This window comes from Syzygium oleosum, unplaced genomic scaffold, assembly GCF_021117445.2.
Source record: "Syzygium oleosum isolate NSW1041296 unplaced genomic scaffold, Sole_v2.1 Sole_v2.13, whole genome shotgun sequence".
NCBI lineage: Eukaryota > Viridiplantae > Streptophyta > Magnoliopsida > Myrtales > Myrtaceae > Syzygium > Syzygium oleosum.
Window position 1 is genome coordinate 1,292,985 of NW_026607497.1, and position 16,426 is coordinate 1,309,410.

The 16,426-nt window shown below is 42.2% G+C and overlaps 1 protein-coding gene across 1 annotated transcript; it reads left to right on the forward strand.

Annotated features, from left to right (window-relative positions):
• The first annotated feature begins 303 nt into the window (after positions 1–303).
• On the forward strand, positions 304–7,214 carry LOC115681164 (probable LRR receptor-like serine/threonine-protein kinase At1g53440). Its single transcript, XM_056317200.1, has 22 exons — positions 304–502; positions 1,508–1,568; positions 1,667–1,735; positions 1,815–1,886; positions 2,065–2,136; positions 2,217–2,288; positions 2,389–2,460; positions 2,582–2,653; positions 2,744–2,815; positions 3,058–3,123; positions 3,272–3,337; positions 3,525–3,584; positions 3,685–3,723; positions 3,814–3,860; positions 3,960–4,330; positions 4,500–4,698; positions 4,795–4,932; positions 5,243–5,412; positions 5,538–5,748; positions 5,835–6,072; positions 6,217–6,367; positions 6,801–7,214. The coding sequence occupies exons 1-22, from the start codon at positions 304–306 to the stop codon at positions 7,212–7,214; spliced, it is 2,931 nt and encodes a 976-aa protein (XP_056173175.1).
• Positions 7,215–16,426: the final 9,212 nt, after the last annotated feature.

A 16,426-nucleotide genomic window follows, 5' to 3' on the forward strand; every position in this document is an offset into this window, starting at 1 on the left:
ATGGCTATCTTTGGCTCATATTGTAATTGTCTGGGTTTGTTTATTTTATACTTCCGCTTGTGCTTGATCTCTGTATGGGCGTGGGTCGGCGACGCTTCCTGGGACGTCGCAATTTATCGACCGAAGGTGGGATGCTCCCGCTTCGTGGGGTACGGGGCGTGACATCAGCCCTAAAACAGCCACCTAAACTACCCGAACCAAGCCCTAAACATGTCTAACAATACCCAAGATCCTAGGTAACGCTTGGGGAAGTCACTTACTTCGAAAAGGCGTGACAAGTTGGCTGGACAGAGGTTGGAATGAATGGCCCAGCAGCAGCAGCGGCGCCGGCAGCCAAGCAGGCGAGCGGCTGCACCACCGTGGACGGGTGGCTGGCGAGCGGCGATCGGGCAGCTGGGGGTGGCGATCTGGTCGTATGGACCAGGGGAGGATGGCCAGGGGTGGCTCGGTGGTGACGGGGCCGAACGGAACAGCGAAACAGAGAGAGAAAGACAGGCGGACGGTGAGGATGCATGACCGGAAAAGAGGAGGAGCGGCGGCGGTGACCGGCGGGAGGGTGGCGACTAGGCGGCGGCGAGCTGGTGGTCGACCAAGGTGGCTTCACGCACGGGGAGGGAGAGAGAGGGAGAGCCGATCGGTGGAGGGTGAGGAGAGAGAGTGAAAATGAGAGAGAAAGAGGGAGAAATAGATATTTAAATGGGATCCCCAATAATTGCACTCCGAAAATCACCAAAATACCCCCTATCTACCCCTCCTATCCAATGGCCAAGAATTGATCTTATCCAAAATCCAACGGCCCACATCCGTCCTTATCCAAAAAATCAAAGGGCAAAAGAGTAATTGACCATAAAGGGAGAGGGGCATTCTTGTCCTCTTATTTTCGGCCATACTGGGTAATTCTTAGTCCCCCGACTTAATCCAGTCCTCAAAATTCGTTCGCGGTCCTAGGGGCAAAACGGTCATTTTTCCGGTCCCGAACCGAAATCCATTTTTTTACAAAAACGGGTGGCCCCAAGGTTGGCCACACCAAAAACGCCATCGGCTGCTAAAAATTGTCACTTTCAAAATTCTCGATTCCCAGGCTCGAATTCCAAGAAATGACTAGAATCGAACAATCGCGACTTTAGTTTATCTCTTGCTAATAGGTGGCTCTTTGGGATTACGCGCTCTCGACCCGTGACCGACACTAAGTCAAATCACGTTTAAGTTTGCTCGAACCAGGGCGACCTCGATTGTCATGTAATTGCGAGGGTCTGTCGCTAGTTCCCTACGGACACGATCAATCAAATAGATCGGTCTCTGTTGGCCCAAAACATTCCCTCGTCAATCCTTATGGTCGAAAGTCGAACCAAGGTCGAGTTCTTTGGTCATGCGAACTCAATCCCATGATAGCCTTACCCCTAAGGTTAGCATCCGGTGAATGCGCGGTTCCGGGTGAGATCTCACTGTAAGTGCATTGGCCAAAATATTCATTTCATAAATCCCGGGGAAAGGATCGAAAATTCAGAATGTTACAACATTAGTGGATCTCTCCCCACAACTCTTACTCAGATACCACTTACCATTCTGTAAGTTAATCTTATCATACATTAGGAATCATTATCACAATTTAATTAGGAGTTCTTAAAAAAAGAAGCATCCTTTTGTTTTCACTTTGGTGCTTCAGGTCAGCACTTGGAAATCGCATAAGTGGTATTCCCAAGGAAATTGGCAACATCAGCATGCTGGAGGAGCTGTAAGACTTGCTATAAGTTATATACCTTTGCATTGAGAATGCGTTAGACCTGATGGTGATAAATTTATGTCTATGCTAGCGTATTAGAGGACAATCTGCTTGAAGGCGTTCTTGAGCCGAACATTGGAAACTTGAGCCGCTTAAGGAGACTGTAAGTAAATTGGAAATAGAAGATCTGACTCTAATCTTCCTACTTAAATTGGAACAGTTGCTTGGTCTGGGGAGATGACAATACACTTTGTTCTATGTTATGTACACTTATACATTGAGACATGATCCTTCAGTATTTCTAATTCCTAGATCTTCTTCTCTCTCTTTTTTTTTTGCAGTCTTCTGTCTGCTAATAATTTCACGGGAACAATACCTGAATCCTTTGGCAATCTAAAGAACTTAGAAGATTTGTAAGCAGCATCATAATACTTTTTATTTCTTAACATGCTGAATTTCCTTTGAGAGATTTTTACCTATTGACGACTTGCAGTTGCATAGATGGAAGCACATTATCGGGAAAGATACCTAATTTTATTGGGAATTGGACCAAAATTACAAGATTGTGCGTATCTCAATCCTTCTCAATTAGGGCCAAACAAATTCAATTTTAGGATTTATGAGAACTCAAAAGTCGTTCTTATATGACGGCATTAACTTTTCAGGGACATGCAAGGCACGTCTATGGAGGGACCTATTCCTTCAAGCATATCTTTGTTGACAAACTTGACGGATTTGTGAGCATTCAATCCTGTGCAATTCTTTTTGTCTCTTATAATCTTGTAAGATTGTGTTTTATCTCGAAAAGGTAGGATGGACGTTAATGTTATGTGATGGAGTGGTTTTATATGCGTCCAGGAGAATATCTGATTTGAAAGGTCCAAGCTCGAATTTTCCTGATTTGCAGGGCATGAGCATGTTGGAGGCTTTGTGAGTTCAATATCATGAACATTTCATTTGCTTCTTTTGTCTCTTTTTATTATAACTGATTACCACTAACTATTGTTTTTCACATCTCAGGATTCTGAGAAATTGCTTGCTTACTGGCTCAATTCCAGGTTACATCAGGGAAATGACAAGTTTGAAGACATTGTAAGTTGTTAAAATGATATGGATATTTCATTTGATCGTAAGATATATCTTCTGTTCCAGTGGACCGGTTATTAAGCACCGACAGATTTTTGGACTTGTCCCAGCAGACTATTGCATTTTTTGAGAAGATATTTGTTTCATGAATAAGAAAGGCCTCATATTGAAGTTCAAATTACATGAACTTCTGCAAGTTTTCTTGAGAAAACTATCTGACTCGTCTCCTTTTTTTCATCTTTGGGTAGAGACCTGAGCGTCAACAGATTGACTGGTCAAGTTCCTGACAAGATGGGAGTTGCTCTGGATTACATGTACTTACAAATTTTCTTGACAACTCCTAATGTCTTAGCAAATATGGAGTTGACTTTCCTTCCTCATTAGTATCATAGACACCCCATACAATTGGATTCCGAACAATTCTTTGGACAAGATTTACATAACTTTTATTTGTGAATGTAGGTTCCTGATAAACAACTCCCTTACTGGAGCAGTACCCAGTTGGGTAACAAGCAGCAAGCAATTTCTGTTAGTCTCCTATGAACATATCTTGTTTTAAGTTTTCCATACGATTGTCATAGATTGCAGGATTCGACTCATAATTCTTAGTGTGAGACTCGTGGGTTCACATTTGATATATCACTCTTCGATGTTGTACCATAATTATTAGTGGGGGATAATATGCACACTAATTAGGTCAAGGTATGAACTGCAGGGACTTATCTTACAACAATTTCACCGGTTCTTCTCCAACCAGTTGTCAGCAATCACAAGTGTGAGTCAATGCACATTCTCTCTTAAGGCAGAAATTTTATAGTTTTGTCTCATCCCCATATTTCTGGAGTTATTATCTAACTTATCGTGTCACTTTCTAGTAATTTGGTTTCCAGCTATTCATCCAACGGAAACAACTCGTAAGTCTCTTTGACTAAGAGCTATACCAATTGTTGATAATTGCGTGTGAACATTATAGTACCGACAATCTTTCTGGTTTATCCCATTAGGCTCTGGTGCTTGGTGAAGGATCTACCCTGCAGCGGGAAAGCACAGTGTGAGTTTTACTATGTTTGAATTGTTGTTGAGCATAAACTGTCGAGCTACTTTTGTCCCCTATCATTTCTTATGCAATATCATCGAGTGACCCATGCAGACTATTCCTTGTTTATCAATTGTGGAGGAACCAAAATAAATGTTGACGGGAATCAATATGAAGAGGACACCAGTCTGAACGGGCCATCATTTTTCTCTTCTTCTTCTTCAGAAAAGTGGGCTTACAGCAGCACAGGGCTTTATATGGGAAATGATGACGGTCGTTACACAGTGAATAACCCATTTTCTATGAATGTGAACGGCTTAGAATTGTACCAAACGGCTCGCCTTTCCCCTTGGTCGATCAGATACTATGGCCTTTGCATGATGAAAGGAAGTTACAAAGTGCGGCTCCATTTTGCTGAAATTCAATTTTCCAACGACAAAACATTTAGCAGCCTTGGGAAACGTATATTCAATGTATCGATACAAGTAATACCTGATAATTATTTTAATTTCGTCTATTTTGCTGAGTTATCGTTTTTTGTTGAGGAATTTGACTTGAGAAATTGTTATTATGACTTGGTGTGTGACAGGGCTGCACAGAACCATCCGGCAAAAGCATGATCTTTTCTTACCAAAATTCTTGTTTATTTTGCAGGGCAATCAAGTGTTGAAGGATTTTAACATTGCAGAGGAAGCGGGAGGTGTTGGGAAGGGCATTTACAAGGACTTCGAAAATATTTATGTGAATGGCAGTACTTTGGAGATTCATTTATATTGGTCAGGGAAGGGAACCACAACCATTCCTGAAAGAGGTATCTATGGACCACTTATTTCCGCTATTGCAGTGACACCGAGTAAGTCAATGCTGACATACAGATCTCTATCATTCTTTCCTCATGTGGTCATTGAAGCATTCACGTATAAATCTATCATTTTTTTCCTGCTTGTAGACTTTCACGTTGGAAGCGCTGGACTATCAACTGGAGCAATCACTGGAATCGCGGTAGCTTCAATGCTTCTCCTTGTATTGATATTACTAGTCCTTTGGCTAACGAGATTCTTAGGCTGCAGAGAAGTTGAAGATCCAGGTGAGATTATCATACCGACATGTCTGCTTACATAGGAATCTGTCACTCTTTGATTCATCGCACAAGTATGATGCTTAATTCAAGACCGTATTTATCTGCTTTCTTTGTACTTTTTGTGGAGTTCTTATGAGTAAACTGTGACACCAAAAGTTGGCCTTTTTTTCTTTTAACTAAGATTGCATGTCTATGAGGCATGACTATATAGGCAAATCACTCCTCGGATTGAGAGTTTGTTGTAGAACTGTGCTTTTCCTTCAATTATTATTATCGCATTCTTGATATACGCCTTGTTTTTTTTTTCTTTTTTCAGAATTACATGGGCTAGATCTTCAAACTGGCCATTTCACTTTAAGGCAAATCAAAGCTGCTACGGGCAACTTCGACTCTGTGAATAAGATAGGTGAAGGAGGATTTGGGCCAGTTTATAAGGCAATTCACAATATGCTCATAGCTTCATTCTCCATTCAATGTGAAGGAATTGTCTAATAAATTCAGTATGTGTCTTTGTTTTAGACTTACCAACCCGGATCTTGTCAAGCTGACCTTTTTGTAATGAAATAATGTCTAATTAGCTATGAGTCTTAAATTCATATAATTAATCTCAGGGAACACTATCGGATGGAACTTTAATTGCTGCGAAGCAGCTTTCTTCAAAATCAAAGCAAGGCAATCGTGAATTTCTCAACGAGATAGGCATGATATCGGCTCTCCTGCACCCAAATCTTGTAAAGCTTTACGGCTGCTGCATTGAAGGAAATCAGCTGTTGCTAGTTTACGAATATCTAGAGAACAATAGTCTTGCCCGTGCACTTTTTGGTAAAAGATGCTTTTCCTAAGCTGATTAATATGCTATAAATGAGCATTCAACTGAACTCTCTTTGTTTCTCTCTCTCTCTTCCCAGGACGAGAAGAGCAGCAGATCAAGTTGGACTGGGCCACAAGAAAGAAAATATGTTTGGGAATAGCAAGGGGATTGGCTTACCTTCACGAGGAATCTAGGTTGAAAATTGTTCATAGGGACATAAAAGCGACAAATGTGCTGCTTGATAAGGAACTAAATGCCAAGATCTCAGATTTTGGTTTGGCCAAACTCGATGAAGAAGAGAATACACATATCAGCACAAGGATAGCTGGAACAATGTATGTCTTCTGTTATTCTGGTTAATTCTCTTCTTTTAATTAGCTTTATCTAATAAGCTTTTGATTGCTACAAATCTGTAATGTTTTCCCTGAATGTATTCCTTCTATAGCCATATTCACCATTACTATTTTGCCTTGCCACAGAGGTTATATGGCTCCCGAATATGCGATGAGGGGCTACTTGACGGACAAAGCCGATGTCTACAGCTTTGGAGTCGTAGCTTTGGAAATTGTCAGCGGAAAGAGCAACACAAATTACAGGCCGAAGGAAGAATTTGTTTATCTCCTTGACTGGGTAATGTCTAGCGGCTTTAAGTTTTATAGAAATTATGCAGCCAAGCTTTTGAAGATCTCTTTCTCTACTTTCTGCTGGTTTGCTTTGAGGACTTGCAAGTAGAATGATGGCATGTGACTTTATAGTTAAATGATGGAACAAGCTATTAAGGACAAATTCAATCAGAGTAAATAAATATATGAAGGAATAGTTTCTTTTAAGGACTTCTCCCTAAAAAGAAAAAGAAAAAGAAAAGATGGGTTAGAAGCTTAGAGTAGTGTCATATTGATATGTATGCATGAGCATGCTCAGCGGTGGAGAACATGAACGCATGAACATGATGAGATTTCATCTATCAGTAACCTATTCCCCTCAATTGTTCCTAAAACTGTTTTCTGTTTTTAAAAGCAAGATAACCGACTAATCTTCTATTTCTATTCGTACATGATGAAAGGCCTATGTGTTACAAGAGCAAGGGAACGTTCTTGAACTCGTGGATCCACGTCTTGGCTCAGATTACTCCGAGGAAGAGGCAATGAGAATGCTAAACCTGGCACTACTATGCACCAATCCTTCACCAACTCTCAGGCCGCCAATGTCATCTGTGGTGAGCATGCTTGAAGGAAAAAGTGTGATTCAAGCACCGATAATAAAGCGCACCGCAACAAATTCAGATCCTAGGTTCAGAGCCTTCGAGAGGCTATCTAGTGATAGCCAAACAAACATCTCGACATTCTCTCCGGACACTCACCAGGTGCCGGGAAGCATGTCCATAAAAGGTCCATGGATTGATTCTTCAGCTTCTTTCACGAGTAAGGATGAGACCCGAAACCATTCTTTAGAGATCAAGCTTCTCCCACATATTTAGGACTTAGATTCGTTCAGTAATTATTAGGTGTTCATTATTTTGTCTGTCCAATAGTGTAAAGGAATTAGATGGTGGAAATATAGGAATAAGAATGTGGCTGAAAAATGTTATATAACCACATTGTTGTCCGTCCAAGTCCTCGCATTAGAAATGAGCATGTGCTGGCCTTTAGGCACGAGGTATGGCTTCATCTGGGTGACTTTTAATTGCATGAATTTTCGTACTTTGAGATTTTTGGTACAGTACGTGCATCATAAATTCACCCGTTTTTGTCCATGAAAAATTCAAGATACTCATGAGAACGCATCATTTCCTTTTATCGTTTTAACTTGATTTGATATAACAGAAGCACCTAAGATCTCGAACTTAGTTTCAGGAATGTCTAGTTGCTAAGCTCAAGGTTTGAAAATTGTAGATTTAGCGATTTCAGGCATTGTCTATGGTGTGCCCCCAACAAAAGTACACTAAAAGAGGTTGACCTCCTAAAAAACACTCACTAGCATGACCGTCTGTAATCTTTAATGTATCTTTATCATTGACTTGTTGATGACTTGAAATTCCTCAATTTTCACATTTTTTTATGAAGCACAGGAAACGAAACTTATGAGACCATTTTCTTCTCATTAATATGATTCCATGGGGTTCGTGCAGTACGGTTCATTTCATATAGTAGGACGAAAAAATTCATAGATGTGTATAGGTGAAGCCTATCAAGTTCACATAAATGTAGAAAAAGTAATAAAGTAAAAAGCATGGGAACGTGTGCCTAGTATAGAACAGACTACTGTTCACAAATCCACATGCTTTCAGGTTGGGTAATGAGACAGAAAAGCAGAATCACACTCGAAATGTGTGATTTTTAAACTCGATAGGGACTGCCCAGTCAAGCGTGCAATGAGTGGATGGTATTTGACTGATAATGATTTTCCACGACGAGAAAACATGCATGCGTGCATCTCCAACAGCTCGTGGAAGTTGGTATGACTTTTCCGGAGACGATTTTTTGGTTGTTTTTGATGAAACAGGAACCCTCGCACCATGATTTAGCAATTTGCCTTTGCTTTCACGCTTTAGGTAGACAAATTTATGCTGATTACCTTTTCTTTTATCTTTGAACTTTCCATGTCCCTTTTTCCTTCTTGTGATCGGAAACTTCCACGTGGATGGAATGCTTGGCCGTATTTGAAAAAGATGTTGGTCCTTCACGCATGCATAATACTTCCATGAATGTCCTTTAACATTCTAACCGCGACTATATTATTATGTGCATTAACCTGGTTGAGAGTTGATTCAAACACCAATGATAATATGTGCAGACTGAGTAAAGGATCTTCATTCAATTGCCAAATGCTTCAGAGGTGGGAAAATTATCATATTAGATAGATAAAGTACGAGTTTCGTCGTATAAATACGAAACGAAAAGTCTAATGACCTATCTTAAATTTCGACGTCCACATTTTTTCTTCGACCCAACCATGAGAAACCCATGACCCACATGAATGTAAGTTTTCTATTCCTTCATCATTCCAATTCGATTTATGTATGAATATATCTGATCTCCATATCTCCTAGCATGTTATCATTCAATGAGAGGACCATGGATTAAGAGACAGACGTGAAAAGATAATCTCTTATCCACTTACATCAAGTTTAAACCTTCCTACGTCCCACAAAAAAGTTTTTTTTCACCAAAGTATGTTCAATTTTTTGTAATTATCGACATTTGATAACTTGAAGAATCGACGACTTGAAGGAATCGACAAAAAGTGAAGTCGACAACCTTGAATGCAACCGTCAAAGAAATAACTGTCAATGTGTCAAAGAAGTAACCGTCAACGTAGTAGAATAAAGCAACCGTCAAAATAGTAGAGTCGAAAAAATTGTCAAGATAGTGGAATTGATGTAACCGTTGTCGATGCAACCATTAGGTAACCATTTGTAACCTCTGTTTGCAACCACCCTTTGTCACTTTTTTTTTTGCAACCTCCCACATGAAGACTTTACACAAAATGTGCCTTTTGTGGAAACAAATGAAATCCACAATGAATCTAACCAAGTATAATTCGGCAAGAAAAAATCAAATTTGCCCATGACAAGTGGCACATGATGACATTACCTAATTTAAAAGAATTGAATGATTCATTCTTTTAAAAGGGGACATTTGTTTGCACCAAAAAATGTCCAATTTTTTGTTAACTTGAAAAATTAACAACTTGAAGAATCGAAAACTTGAAAGAAATCGACAAAAAGAGGAGTCGACAATCTCAGATGCAATCATCAATGTAGTGGAATAAAGCAACCGTCAAGATAGTGGAGTCGAAGAAATCATCATAGTGTAGTTCGAAAAAACCGTCAACATAGTGTAATCGATGTAACTATTGATTCTGACCCAAAAAAAATTGTAATCGTTGATGACCGTTTGTAACCCTTTTTTGTAACCACCCTTTGTAACTTCTCTTTGTAACCATCTTTTATAACAATCGTTGATAACCATCAATTGTATACGTTAACTAGCCACATTGTACTCTTTAGAGTCCCCTGGCACAAATCAAACAAAATGAAATCTTTCGATTATCTTTACTTTCCTACATAGTTCTTTTAGTTTCTAGATTCGATAGTCGTCAATTAAATTCCGACGTGTTTCTTAATTGTAGTTTTCATATCGACGTCGTTCATTAAATTCCGATATGTATCTCTCCTGGGTGTTATGTCATCGATTAAATTCTGGCACAGTATCCTTGCGTTCTCAAATTTTGTCATCCACTAAATTCCGGCATAGTTTACAGACTTGTGTTGTTGTGTAAGTGATTGTATTTTTAAGTTTTGTCGTTGATTAAATTCTAGCATAGTTTGTACGTACAGTTTTGTTCAAAGTAAAGTCTACAGTTATTTCTTGGCAAAAGGACACCAGAAATACTATAAGTTGTGTACGGAGGACACTTTGGTGCCATAACTTCTTTTCGGATCACATTGATACCAAGTCGGAGGAAAAGAGATCACTTAAGTGCCAATTTGGCCGGAAATCCGACGTGGCATTTTTTATTAATTTCTGACACCAATGTGGCTCGCCGGAGGATGAGTCAGCGTGTACAGTCAGCATTTTTTATTTTAAATAAATTTTTTTTCTTTTTTTTTCCTCTTCTTTCCTCTTTCCTTTCTTTTCTTTTTTTTCTTTTCTCCCCTCGCCGACCGGTTGCCGGTGGCCGGGCCGGCCACCGGCGAAGCCCGGGAAGGGCTGGGCGAGGGGCGGCCTCGCCAGATCTGGGCGAGGCGACCCTTGCCGGCGACAGGCGAGGCCGCCCCTCGCCGGCCATGGGCGAGGCGAGCCTCGCCGGCGACAGGCAAGGCCGCCCCTCGTCGGCCATGGGCGAGGCCGCCCCTCGCTAGATCTGGCGAGGGGTGGCCTCGCCAGATCTAGGCGAGGCTACCCTCGCTGGCGACAGGCGAGGCCGCCCCTCGCCAGCCATGGGCGAGGGTCACCTCGCCCAGATTTGGCGAGGTCGCCCCTCGCCGACCATGGGCGAGGTGCGGGGCGGCCTCGCCAGTCGCCGGCGAGGGTTGCATTGCTCAGATCTAGCGAGGCCGCCCCTCGCCGGCCATGGGCGAGGGTCGCCTCGCCAGTTGCCTGCGAGGATCGCCTCGCCCAGATCTTGCGAGGGGCAGCCTCGCCAGTCGCCGGCAAGGGTCGCCTCGCCTAGATCTGGCGAGGCCGCCCCTCACAGGCCATGGGCAAGGCCGCCCTCACCCAACCCTTCCCGGGCTTCGCCGGTGACCGGGCCGGCCACCGGCAACCGACCGGCGAAGGGAGAAAAGAAAAAAAAAAAAAAAGAAAAGAAAGGAAAAAGGAAAGAAGAGGAAAAAAAAAGAAAAAAAAGGAAAAAAATTATTTAAAATAAAAAATGCTGACTGTACACGCTGACTCATCCTTCAGTGAGCCACGTCGGCGTCAGAAATTAATAAAAAATGCCACATCGGATTTCCGTCTAAATTGGTACTTAAGTGAGCTCTTTTCCTCCGACTTGGCACCAAAGTGATCCGAAAAAAAAGTTATGGCACCAAAGTATCCTCCGTACACAACTTATGACACTTCTGGTGTCCTTTTGCCATTATTTCTTGTCTACCTATGATAGTTTCTTATCAAAGTCGCCACAAAACCTGTGTCGTTCAATTTAAAGCCGAAATATGACTTTCAGTAACAGATATTTCGTCGCAGGAGAAATTCGGACAATACAAATCTAAACCTTTCAATGCTTTTCCACTGCCAAATTGGTCGTTGGTATTCATGAGAAAGTATCTCACTTTTCAATTTGGACTGCGCTAGGAGAACGACACCGTTACATCCTACAAGTAGCGGTGTAATTTGAGCCAGTCATTTTGTTTTGAGTATAATGGGCAACCAGACCACACATTTCCTTTAGAAGATCATCGGGAAAAGTGCCAAAAAAGTCCTAAACCTTTTGCATTTATGCCAATTTAGTCCTAAACCTTTTTTTTGTGCCAATTCAATCCTAAACCTTTTGCATTGGTGCCAATTCAGTCCTAAACTTTTTGTCTTTGTGCCAATTCAGTCCTTCCGGCCAATTTTGGCCTGATTTTGCTAACGTGGACGGCGACCGGCGGGCGGCCGGTCACTGGCACTGACGTGGACAACTTAAATAATATTTTAATATTTTTTTGAATTTTTTTTTCTTTTTTTTTTCCCCTCCCCTCCCTCCAGCCGGTCGCCGGACCGGCGACCGGCCAGAGGCCGGCGCCGGCAAGGCTCGCCCACGCCGGCCACTAGCGAGGTTCACCCTCGCCAGCCACTGGCGAGGGCAGCCTCGTCAGATCCGGTGAGGTCTTGCTTCGACCAGCCGCCGGCGAGGCTCAACCTCGCCAGATCCGGCGAGGTTGAGCCTCGCCCAGCCACTGGTGAGGCTCACCCTCGCCAGCGACGGCGAAGGTGAGCGTCGCCATGGCTGGGCGAGGCCCAATCTCGCCAGATCTGGCAAGGTTGGGCCTCGCCCAGCTGCCGGCGAGGCTCGACCTCGCCAGATTCGGCGACGTTGGGCCTCGCCCAGCCGCCGACGAGGCTCACCCTGGCCAGCGACGGCAAAAGTGAGCGTCGCCATGGCTGGGCGAGGTTGTGCCTCGCCCAGCCGCCGACGAGGCTCACCCTGGCCAGCGACGGCAAAAGTGAGCGTCGCCATGGCTGGGCGAGGTTGTGCCTCGCCCAGCCGCCGGCGAGGCTCGACCTCGCCAGATCCAACGAGGTCAGGCCTTGCCCTCGCCAGCGATGGCGAAGGCGAGCATCGCCAGTGGCTGGGCGAGGCCAGACCTCACCAGATCCGGCGAGGTCGTGCCTCGCCCAACCGCCGGCGAGGTCGGGTCTCGCCCAACCATGGCGATGCTCGCCTTCACCGTCACTAGCAAGGGCCAACCTCGCCCAGCCATGGCGATGCTTGCCTTCGCTGTCGGCGGCGGTTGAGCGAGGCACAACCTCGCCGTGGCTGGGCGAGGCCGCCCTCGCCAGTGACCGGCGTGGGCGAGCCTCGCCGGCGCCGGCCTCCGGCCTCTGGTAGGTTGCCAATTCGGTGACCAGCTAAAGGGAGGGGAGGGGAAAAAAAAGAAAAGAAATAAAAGAAAAAATGAAATAAAAATTAAAAAAATATTAAAATATTATTAAAACTGTCCACGTCAACGCCGGTGACCGGCCGCTGGCCGATCAGCGTCCACGTCAGCAAAATCCGGCAAAAATTGATCGGAAGAACTGAATTGGCACAAAGACAAAAGATTTAGGATTGAATTGGCACCAATGCAAAAGGTTTAGGACTAAATTGGCACCAAAAAAAGGTTTAGGACTAAATTGGCATCAATGCAAAAGGTTTAGGACTGAATTAGCACTAAAAAAAGGTTTAGGATTAAATTGACACTAATGCAAACGGTTTTGGACTTTTTTAGCACTTTTCCCGAAGATAATTTGTTATGCATGTGTGTAGAATTTAAAGAAACAAATCTAACGATATTCAAGAAAAAAAAATTATGAGGTTTTGACTGCCAAGTGCTTTGCCAGAGACGTGATTTCCAGCGAGTATGAGAATCTTGAGGCGGTGGCAGCCGGTGAGGAAAGTGGGGAAGCCGCCAGAGAAGGCATTGCCGTTTAGGTAGAGGGGCTTGAGGTTGAGGAGACGGGAGAGATCAGTGACATTGTTGGATATGGAGCTGTCCTTGAGGTTGAGGACGTGAAGCTGGTCGAGCCGGTCATGGTCTTCCCGTCCAACGTGCCGATCAAGTTCAAGGACTCAAGAATGATCTTAGGGGCTGGCCGTTTATGAAGATGGGCCTTCATTTTGATGTGGAGAGAGAAGACCCACCAATTTGGGTCATTTTCAGAGAAGCCAAGTTTGTGCTTTCTTCTTCTCTCTTTGGACTGGACTACTGAACGACAAGGCATGAAAAGCGAACGAGTTGATGGGAGGACTGTAGAGGTGGCCACAGGCCGGTTTTGGCCCGGAACCGGACCGGAACCGGCCCGGTCAAACCCGGGCCCAGCCCGTTGACCGGGCCAGCAGTTGGAACCGAACCGGCCCGTGGCATACGGTCCCTGCTCCGGCCTTCAGAAAAATTTGAACGGCCCGGAACCGCCGGTTCCGGGCCGTTCTGCAAAAAAAAAAAAAAAAAAAAAAAAAAAAGCTGCGGGCGAAGCCGCAGCTACAAAGACACGCTGCGGTGCGGGCCATGCGCAGCTGGCTGCAGCCAGCCTCGCGTAGAACCGGCCAACGGCCCAACCAAAAAAAATATTAATCCGCAGCGGGGCTCGCAGACGTGCGAGCCTGCTGCGCCGCAAAGACCTTGCGGCCCGTTGGGGCAACGGCTACGCCCCAACGGGCGTTTTATAATAAAAAAACACATAACCGTTGCAATTTTGCAACGGTTATGTTTTATTTTTTTAATTCTAAATTTTCTTCTATTTTTTCCTATAAATTCTCTCAAATTCTCACAATACACACACAATTCTCTCAAATTCTCTCCAATTCTCTTCTCTCAAGTTTCAAATTTTCTCAATACTCGAAATTCTCTCAAATTCTCTGAAATTCTCTCAATTTTCTCAATCCACGCAATTCTTTCTTAATTCTCCCAATTAATCCGCTCAATTCTCTCAATCCATTCGAAAAATGGCAAGTGGAAGTCGAGTGCCAACTAGCAAAGGTAAGAATATCGCGACAGAATCCCATCATTCTTTTGATCCTCGTGAATATGCAGATTTTCAAGATGATGAAATCAACATTTTTCACGATGTGGAGCGCGTCCCGACGCAAGAAAGTTTTCATCCTCCTGCTGAAATATCTACAACAAAGGAAGCGGAACGGGAATTTACATCTGACATTTGGAATCACTTCACGAAAATGGAAAGGTTTGATATCGGTCAAAAAAGGTATGATATAATTTGTAAATATTGTGGAAAAATATATAAATATACAGGTGGACAATGATATGGAACATTTAAACGACATATTATGAGCAAACATCCAACCGAAACGGGAATCGATATCGGGCAACAACAAATTTCCGGGTACGTCAATCCTAACACTTCCCCTTTATTTCGTTTTAATGAAAAAACTTATAAGGAAGAATTAGCCAAATTTATTTCCGTTGAGCATTTAGCATTTAATTTTGGAGAAAGATTTGGTTTTAATGAATTTGTACAAAAAGCATGTGCTCCACAAGCAAAACGTGTTCCTAGAAATTCAATTAAACGAGTAATTAAAGATCTTTACAAAAATGGAAAAAATGATTTACAAAATTTTTTTATGCAATTTAATGGATGCGTGCATATAGGTAGTGATATTTGGAGTGATCATTGGCAAAATCATTCTTACATGGGCATAACATGTCATTGGATAGATGACGAGTGGACTATTCAAAAAAGAGTTATTGCATTTAGAGTTTCGATGATCATCATACGGCAAATAATATTTATAGAATAATTAGGCAAGTTTTAGAAGAATATTATTTGCTTAACAAAATTTTTTCAATTGGTTTTGATAATGCCGCAGCAAATACCGCTTCAATTGCCGAGTTAGAAAATATTTGTAAACCCGCTTTTGGCGGAAAAATTTTTCACATTAGATGTGCTTGTTGTGTTTTAAATTTATGTGTACAAGATGGTTTGAAAACTCTTGATATTTTTCTTCAACCAATAAAAACGGCGATTCAATTTTTATGGAAACATCCCAAAAAAATGAAAGAATGGGGTAGATTTTGTAGAGATAATGGCAAAAGGCCAAAAAGATTTCCAAGAGATGTTCCAACTCGTTGGAATTCTACTTTCCACTTGCTTAGTGAATCTTTAGCATATAAAGATTTATTATGTGCATTCATTTCTAATAATATACCTGAGATTAATTTATACCCACAAGAGTGGCATATTTGCCAAAAAATTTTACATCTTTTAAAGGTTTTTAATGATGCAACTTATACTTTGTCTGGTGTTTATTATCCTACTACACATTTATTTTTAGTAGAGTGTACTAATATTGTCGGAACTTTTGATGAATATGAAAATGATGTTGAATTACAACATACTATAGTTGCAATGAAAATGAAATGGCTTCATTATTATAGTGAAATTCCCATGATTTATTTAGTTGCTTGTGTTTTTTATCCGCGTTGCAAATTGGATGGCTTAAATGATTTTTTGCGTGCGTATTATCAATGTTTACATTATGATGTGACAAATGTTACAACCATAGTACGTGAGGTTAAAAATGTAGTAATAGAATTATATAATGAATTTTATACTAAATATAATTTAGGTGATATTAGATCTTCTCAATCTACGGAGATACAAAATGACAGTACAGGTAAAATTAGTAGAGGGTACCAACTTTTATTACATAGACAAAAAAACAAAAGGGAGTAATAGGAAATATTTCTGAATTAGAGAGTTATCTAACCATTTTATTTGAGTTTACTGAAGCCGAAGGTGGTACAGATTTTTTTATTTTGGATTGGTGGAAGAGGCACGCAAGCCAATACCCAATCCTTTCTCTTATTGCAAAACAGATTTTTTCAACCCCTTGTTCCACGGTTGCGGTCGAACAAGCATTCGGTCGGAGGTAATATTTTGAACGAACATCGTTCAAGATTAGATCCAGAATCAGTGGAGATGCAAGCTTGTGTTGCTGATTGGACGAAGGCTCAATACCGGCAACAAGAGATAGATCGGAATA